The sequence below is a fragment of the Cyprinodon tularosa genome, unplaced genomic scaffold (genome assembly GCF_016077235.1).
Source record: "Cyprinodon tularosa strain WSP-4 unplaced genomic scaffold, ASM1607723v1 ctg194, whole genome shotgun sequence".
Taxonomy (NCBI): Eukaryota; Metazoa; Chordata; class Actinopteri; order Cyprinodontiformes; family Cyprinodontidae; genus Cyprinodon; species Cyprinodon tularosa.
Window position 1 is genome coordinate 709,614 of NW_024038699.1, and position 9,004 is coordinate 718,617.

The 9,004-nt window shown below is 38.9% G+C and overlaps 1 protein-coding gene across 1 annotated transcript in view; it reads right to left on the reverse strand.

Moving 5' to 3' along the window:
• Nucleotides 1-6,475, reverse strand: part of acsf2 (acyl-CoA synthetase family member 2) — a 43,511-nt gene extending 37,036 nt beyond the window's left edge. Inside the window, exons 1-2 of the mRNA XM_038283460.1 lie at nt 6,224-6,475; nt 2,559-2,754 (exon numbers count right to left, since the gene is read on the reverse strand). Of these exons, the coding sequence (XP_038139388.1) occupies nt 2,559-2,754; nt 6,224-6,333 (306 nt within the window). The 5' untranslated portion in view covers nt 6,334-6,475. The remainder of the gene's footprint in view (nt 1-2,558; nt 2,755-6,223) is intronic.
• Between the last annotated feature and the right edge of the window lie 2,529 nt (nt 6,476-9,004).

The window sequence follows — 9,004 nt, forward strand, 5'->3', positions numbered from 1 at the left end:
AGTCCCGCCCACAAGGTTTGAGTTCGGGGAAGTTCGGTCTGGCTCTGCTCCATAGTAGCGCGAGTATTATCACCCACTGTCAGGCGATCCAATCAAATTGTCAGGGCGGGCTTTATACGATGATGAACAGATGATCAAGAGTAACGTAATCAACCACGTGACCAATGCGCGCTTGGGTGACAACAATAATGGCTGCCGCTGGAGAGTTTGGGTGAGTAGATTCTGCTATTAGGTCTGTTCTAGAAGATATCGACAGCAAATTAATTTAAAAAGAGGAACAGAGAAACGCGATCAAGTCTCATCTTCTTATTCTAGGCGTGAAACTGCACGCTTTGATTTTTGTGGACAACAACTATGTCTCGCTTAACATATGTCACGCACTCCATTGCTCTTATTGGTTGTAGGTCTATCCAATTGAGTGCAGAGGCATTTTTTTTCCTGGTTCGTTCGAAACACGCCCCATAATCACAGCTCTATGGAGCAGTATCAGACTCATATTCTGACTAGAATTGAGTCGGACTACGGCAGGCTACCAACAAATATGGTAGCGATACCATTTTGAGAGCCAAAAGTTTATTCAACTATTGTTACCCATTCCAGGTAGGCAATAAAAAGTTCTACTGGATTCATTTTGTATTAGTCAATCCAGACCCAAATTCAATGAATATGTTAACTAAAATGTTGAAATATTTAAAGGAAACAGAATATCTTTTAATAACAATACAAGGAAACATTTACATTATATTTAATAGATAGAAACGAGAACAATGAGAGAGAAATATTCAAAGATCTATGTACCTTTTAACTAGGCTCGTTATCCAGAAATAAAAAGAATTCAATGAAATATTTTCTTTTTATATAATTTAGGGATTTCTTTTAGTAGAAATTAAAGAATGTTTAGCATGACTTCTTGTGAGCTGGATAAAATAAAATCTTGATGGTTAGATAAAGGCTTTTTTTTACGCTTGGCAGAGGATGATTAACCACATAGTTTATTAAGTAGGGATGGAAGAGACATACTGCTTAGAGTGAACCATTAGAGTGGAACGTGAAGCGCAGACTCAGAGCTCCACGAGCAAAGACGCATTTCTGCACAAGCACAGATGGAAGATCATAGCAGAGTTTGTCAGAGTTGAACGTGCGGTATCGGAGCATTCTGGGTTATCTACTCAGACCCTGCCGCTCCTTAATCTGACTCCACCAGATGGATTTGCTCTGCATATCCATCTGGAAAGCTTCCGATGAAGTCATTTTGGGAAGGGGCGAAAATACTGGTTAGCTGATTGGCCTATGTTGGTGATAGACGGGCCAAATAAACCAATCAGATCAACGGAGCATATGATGTACTAACAGAGCGACGACGAAAACACAACCACAAGCCAGGCACAAGCCAATTGATAGATCAAACTCTTGTCGAAACCAGTCGGGAGAAGAGCAAAAACATCTTTTCCTCTGAGAAAAGCCTCCAGAGCAGTGTTTTACTCTTCTTTCAGTGAACAAATTCTCTGTAATTCTGATAAAACTTGCTCGATAGCCACGCTAACGCTAGTTTCATCGGCTGAAGCCGCTATGTTCTTTAGACTGAACTGTCGGGCTTCTCGTTGCGTCACACCTCAACCCGCCTCAAAGCCAACGCTGATTGGACGTTCGTTTGGTGAACGGCTCCAAATTTTCTTTAACGGAGAGTAGCCAGACTGATCTGCGAGTGAAACCTTGAAAGCTCCGATATCAGGATGGTCTCACGAGGCTAGCCGCTCCTGCCATGATCCATCTGGGCTCCTGCAGCATGTGCAACGCTGCGCAGTAGGTGGGCGACAGGATCAAACAGGATGTAGCTGCACGGCTGATACTGCTTAGCTGATTACAGCACAATGATGCATTTTAAACGTCTGACCGACGAACCGCTATTTTTTTATTTAGACTCATCTCATCCTGTTGACGAAAACTCAAACCTGTGGCCTGTCATGTTTTAGACATTAAAGGTCAACGTTTAGCTCGTCAGTTTTTGTTATTGTCATGAATAAAAGGAGCCTCAACGAAATAATTTTGTCATCAGCATTGTTGATGAAAACAACACTTCTGGGAACAACGGTCTTTTAGTGGCAGTGGGAACAGCTCATTGACATGTGTCTTCCCGGGTAAGTGACCCACATTAATCCCCTAGGCTCTGATCGGCATGCTGTGGAACACCAGAGGAGGGTCAACCCGCTAATTTACATGATACCATTGAATGCAACGTACGGACGTCAACACAGAGTGCCAGCCACGGGATTCTAACAGATAATAGAGCAAAACAATAAAGCACACTTACTACATATTGTCTTCCTTACATTTTGCTCTCCATTGTTTACTCTCCTGATTTCTGTCGACCCAGCTTTTTTTGCCAATGGTAATGGAGACAAATGCCTATTGTTAGCGGGTTGACCAATGTTTGAAAAAACACACGTTAACCCGGTATTTTCTGTGAGAAAGAGGCTTCAGTGAATAGAAGGAACAAAGTTACTGTAACCCTGAGATTTTTGTCTGATTGTGTGGATTTATTTGTGGAGGAGACTCACATCTTTTTGAAACTCTGCAAAGGTTTTGCGGATGCTGTCTTGCACAAAGACCACAGCCTCCCTGTCGGGCAAGCGCTCCACCGTCTTCTGCAGGGTCTCTGCCACCGTGTCGTGGAGCAGCGACCAGGACGACGTGCCGTGGACGTAGCTGGTGGTGAGAGTGGGAACGACAGGTGCAGAGTCCACGTGGATGGCCCTGAGCAGGAGGCATGAGTTGATAAGAAATCTAGTAACATCATTATGAAACACAGAATCTATCTCCAGCAGTGGCTGCAGATAGAGAAACTCCAACGGGAATCCTAACCATCTTTTTAATTCTGCAAATATTTAAACCTTTATCTTGCAGACATGAAGAAGCCTTCAGGATGCATAGAGGAAAAAAAAAGTATAAATATGAGGCCACTGTAAGAACTTGAGTGAGTTTGACTGGTCCAATGTTCCATAGCCAGGATAAAACCATCCCTCCATCCATTTAAAAATAAACACAATGGGATAGGGCACACCTTTGTATAAATATGGGACATATACATACCTATGCATAGATAAAACCGCAATGCATCACTAGATCCAACTTATGCCATTATTGTTAGAGACATTTATACAACAAACAAACCCTCTGCAGCCTGACACACTAATCTACCTAAACTCATTCACACCTCTCTCCTAATCCCCCCATAAACTCAGATCTCTATTACAGCAATTTATTTATCCAAACAAGTAGGAGTTTCTGTAACCCCTCATTGTCTAAAAAGTGATGTGCATCTTCTGTAAAAAATTTACCTTTTACTAATTACTGCCTCATCCCTTGGTGATAATTATTTTCTACTTCTAAAACCTTTATATCACTGCATGACAAAGTTTAAAGTGCCCTCAAATCTAAATCTATTGAATTGCTTATGTAAATATTAAAAGAAGGAATCAATAACAGGGTAAACCTCTAAGTAGGCAAAAGGGCTCTAGTAGCATTTATTAATTTATTCCTTCATTTCAGGGTGTAAGCCTCATTAGAGCTCCAACAATGGAAACATATTCACTGGATGAGGGAATGGCTCCAAATTTCTTTTTTGCAAACATTTTGGCTCACAACCCTGTAAGAAACAGGAGGCCCCCGTTTCTCCATGCGGGGTAGAGAGTAAGACACATTCCTGAGGTCTCTGCTAGTGTTGGCCTGTTTGTTTCATGTACCAAATCATAACAAGGGTGTTTCTAGTGTTTCATTCAGCAGACTGAGGTGAAAATATTATCCTTCTTATCTTGGCATCTCTAGTATCTTGTTGAATACAGTCTAGAAATGTGTGTGAAAAGTCTGTTTCAAAGTCCAGTTGAACCAGTTTCTCAGTTGATGAAACGCTTAAACAATGGACAAAGCATTAGATAAATGGATTCCTCCCAAAATCAGTACAGATGAGTCAGAGATTTACAGTTTTACATTAATCCAGCAAAGATTACAAGCTCATATGAGCAAAAAGGGAGTTGTGTAGCTTTTCCAGGGTTATTCAGCAACCAACAGTAAATGGAGTTATTCTCTCAGGCATAAAAACACAGAAAGGATTTGCAAGCTCTACATGTAGAATGTCTCTTTTGTTGGTCAAAAAAAAGTTGAATACTTTTTGGCACTTGGTCCAGTTATTGAAACTCATATTTTTGCAGATTTGCTGCACAAAGTAAAAAAAATATTTCAAGCCTTTATTTCTTATAATTTGGCTTACAGATAATAAAAAATAAAAATATCACATTGAAATGTCCTTATTTTTTAAGGAAAACACTGTACTTTTAAATGAAGATAACTTTAAACTAGTCTTAACTAGTCTAGTCTTAACAACAGTCTATTCTTGTTCTTAGAAATGAAGGCTATTCCATGCGAGAAATTGCTAAGAAATTGAAGATTTCCTACAATGGTGTGTACTACTTCCTTCAAAGGACAGCACAAACAAGCTACTGCGGGTACTATTTAATGAAGATGCCAGTTGGGGACCTGTGTGGCGTCTGTTTCTCAAACTAGAGACTCTAATGAACTTATCTTCTTGCTCAGTTGTGCAACGCGGCCTCCCACTTCTTTTTCTACTCTGGTTAGAGCCTGTTTGTGCTGTCCTCTGAAGGGATTAGTACACACCTTTGTAGGAAACCTCCAATTTCTTAGCAATTTCTTGCATGGAATAGCCTTCATTTCTAAGAACAAGAATAGACTGTCGAGTTTCAGATGAAAGTTCTCTTTTTCTGGCCATTTTGAGCATTTAAACGACCCCACAAATTTGATGCTCCAGAAACTCAATCTGTTCAAAGAAAGGTCAGTTTTATGGCTTCTGTAACAAGCTAAACTGTTTTCAGATGTGTGAACATGATTGCACAAGGGTTTTCTAATCATCAATTAGCCTTCTGAGCCAATGAGCAAACACATTGTACCATTAGATTGCTGGAGTGATAGTTGCTGGAAATGGGCCTCTATACACCTATGTAGATATTGCACCAAAAACCAGACATTTGCAGCTAGAATAGTCATTTACCACATTAGCAATGTATAGAGTGTATTTCTTTAAAGTTACGACTAGTTTACAGTTATCTTCATTGAAATGTACGGTGCTTTTCCTTAAAAAATAAGGACATTTCAATGTGACCCCAAACTTTTCAACGGTAGTGTATATTTTTTTTCGTAAACTGAAAAGTAAGGTTTGTGAATTATATCTTAATTCATTTATTTTATAGAACATTTGTTTTCCTCGGTTAACCTTTACCTAGAAGTTATCTATTTGTCTTAGATGAGATTATTTTCCTTACCGCGTTTCCATTTATCACATCTTTTTGTAATTACAATCTGCGCAATTTGATGGTTAATGGAAACGCTGCTTCTGACTGCAGGCTCACACTGACGGAGATGTGGGCGCAGCAAGGAAGCCAAATTTTTCAGATCAGCCATGATGCAGTGCTGAGTGACTCAGAAAGAAGCGAGCAGTGCCCTCCCTCATCAAGTTCCTGGATTTCACAATCCAAACATAAAAAAGTCCCAGTGAATTAAAAAAAATAACTCTGTGCCAAGATGACATGTGAAAAACAAAAAGGCAAAAAAAAAAAAAAAAGAAACATGAGGAAACGCAGGGCTACTGGATGGTGAAAAAGAAGTTTATGTGCACAGATGCCATGTTTAAACTCTTCAGAAACTGTTTTTTATATATTCATCAAAAAAAAAAAAAAAATTAAACCAGAATTATATTAAGTCAAATCTAATTTTAAGTTTGTTAATTGTTTTCATAACTCAAATCTTGAATAGTTACTGTTTTATGCAGAATGGGGAGAAGGGGCCCGCCCAGGGGGCCATTTATGCAAGAAACGCCACTTTAAACGTAACCCTAGTTAGATTATCAAGTTCAGTTAAACACAAACCCAAGATGTAACCTGTGAAAAACAACAGTTTAGTTTATGTTTTCTATTCTAAACCACTGAGAGCATATTTTGCATTTTTTATAATTTCCCATTTCTTCTGATTTTTACAGCAGATATATAAGGAATGTCTGTTTATCTAATGCAAAATCAGAGATCAGTAGAAAAGTTGCGACACCCATGTATGTTACATAAGGAGAAAGTAGACAAATCTGCCAACAAAGTTTTCTCTCTATCATCTCTGATTTTATGGTTGAAAAGTAAAAATCGCTGCTTCTGGTTTTCCTCACCGTGATCCTGTTTTGAACGTCCATGGTGTCCGGAAAACCCTCAGAGCTGCGGAGAAAGCGCTGTTTCTCCGGAGGAACTGGGAACCAAACCCAGCGGTGGGGATGATCATGGTGAGCAGCTGCAGAGCTCAGACAGCTCCAGGCCGGGAGGAGATCCTGCACTCTGAGCGCTCAGCAAACTGCTTATCAGGCTGCAGACTCACCAGATACTCGAACCTTGAACCCTCAGACAGGGCTGCACGCTTTCATTGTTTTTTTAATTTCTTTAACAGGGTTGATCAGATGGGGGCGCTGTCTCCCCTACCCAGATCCAAACTTAATCATATTTACAGCACTGCATTTCCTTTACATTTCTACAATGATAGCCCAAACTGTGAACATCTCATTGAACTCAAAATGCAATATTTAAATGAGAATCAGCTAAGAAAGTGATGGTAGCTCTGGAGGAGCTGCAGAGAACCGCAGCTCATGTGGAGGAACTATTAATGATTCACTTCACAAATGATAAAAGGAAAGGTGTTTTTGAAATGAAGCAAAAAAAAAAAAGGCCAGTTTTTAGTAAGTACATAATGATTTGTCATTCTTCACTATATAATGAGGATCAGATGAGATGGAAAAATGTAAATTTTAAACCCAACAGAGAGGCAATAGCCACAATTCATAGGAACAAGGAGGAAAATATACAGCAATGATGGAAGGAACTAGAGACTGGGGTGAACTGCAAGGGGCTGAGCTAGACGAGGGGCCAGGGGTGGCCATGTACCCTAACCCCTTGCTCACACTGGCTCCGGTGCAGTTACCGAGCCGACGGAGACCGCAACTCCCACACACCCCCTCTCACACCGCCGTTTTGACTACGGTGCGGTGCGGCTCTGCGGCTCCGGCAACAGGTCCGGAGATTTAACAGAAGTTCACTTGAGTTCACGTAACTTCACGCGATAACACGGCCCAAATAAAGGATTTTTGCGAGAGCTTGTTGCGGAGGGCTCCGGCACGCCGCAAGGATAGCTTTCTTGCGGAATTTTCTGTAGCGCCGGAGTGTCTCGGTAACCGCAGCCGGACAGCTCAGCAGCCGGTGAGAGAGGTTTACGTCTTTTTAATGACTTGGAATCCTTGCGGCGCCGCACACACCACACCGCAACGGTAAGACCGGAGTCTGTGTGAGCCTGGGGTAAGGCAACCCCCTGTGGCCACCCCTACCATTTTCCCTTTAATACAGACGGTGGCAGCAGTGATACTCTCAAGTGGAATATTCCTGTTAATTTTTAATATTTTTTCATGTATTCATAATTTATTGACAACAAAAACAATGCGGCTAATTATACACATCAATATACTAACATTAAAGACAGTGAATACAGAATTCATTCTCTTTTCAGAACTAGATTTTGTGTTATATGGGCTAAAGAGAAAATTATTTGTCTCTGCAACTAATCTAGGAGTCTTCCGTGAAATCATATGTAAAGAACTATTTTAATAAAAACATATGAAATAATCCATTTATGTAGATATTTGTACTTGTAAATATCAATTTTATGCATAATGATTATTGATAAAAGTAGGTTAGTAATGACAATGGAAAAAAGGTTTGCCCCAGAACTCAAACCTGAAAGTATCGTATCTGCTATACATTTTATCAGAATCAGAAATACTTAAATAATCCCAGAGGGAAATGACTTTTGTTAAAGGCTCCAGTTACAGTTTTATATATATATATATATATATATATATATATATATATATATATATATATATATATATATATATATATATATATATATATATATATATATATATATATATATATATATATATATATTCATCCAACTACACAAGATAATAAAGATAAAAATAAAAAATATAAAAATATATACACATATAGCCCTTCTGTGTGTGTGTGTGTGTATATATATATATATATATATATATATATATATATATATATATATATATATATATATATATACATATGTATGTATATATATGCATATGTAAAACTAAATCCAAGTAAAGTGATAAATCCAAGTAAAGTGATAAATCCAAGTAAAGTGATACGTGGCGTGCAAAAATAGTGCATAAATGTCAATTACAGAGGGGAGGTGTCTGAATCACTTGAGGGCAGGCGCGCTGGAAGCTGTTTCAAGCGAGGGGGGCTGATGGCTGGGTTGGAAAACACATGACGTCATTATGTTGAGGGCTGTGGCTGACGTTTTTAACATAATATTGTAGGCCTACATTTGTCGCCAAAAACTGCCACTTAAAATGCATCGGAACAAAGCATGAACATTTTAAACTTTATTTCTTCTCTTTTAATCATTCAAAACAAACAACAGCTCCCAATCAACAGGATCAGGAATACTTGAATAAAACATGGCCTAAATATAGCCTAAACTGAGCATTGAACGTCTTGAAAGTTCATTCGACTATGGATATGGGGAATAATTTCATATCTGAAACAAAAAACACACACACAAAAAAAAAATTAACTAATTTCATATTTTATCACTAAATAGCTTAATACAGACATAGAATTTAGTGATATGCAGCCTTATTCTAGCGTAGACTTCTTCAGCCACAGGACTAAGATGAATAGGCACATAAATAACGCTAAATGCGGCAGTATAGGGGAATTAAAACCATTTCTTACCTCGAAATAGTCAGAAATACGTTTCTGCTGCCTATTGCTAGCCATGCCTAAACGAATGTGAGGTGGCGGAAGCTTCCGGGGGAGTAGCCTAGTTTTTTATGAAATATTAAAATAATGAATCATTAGTTTATATC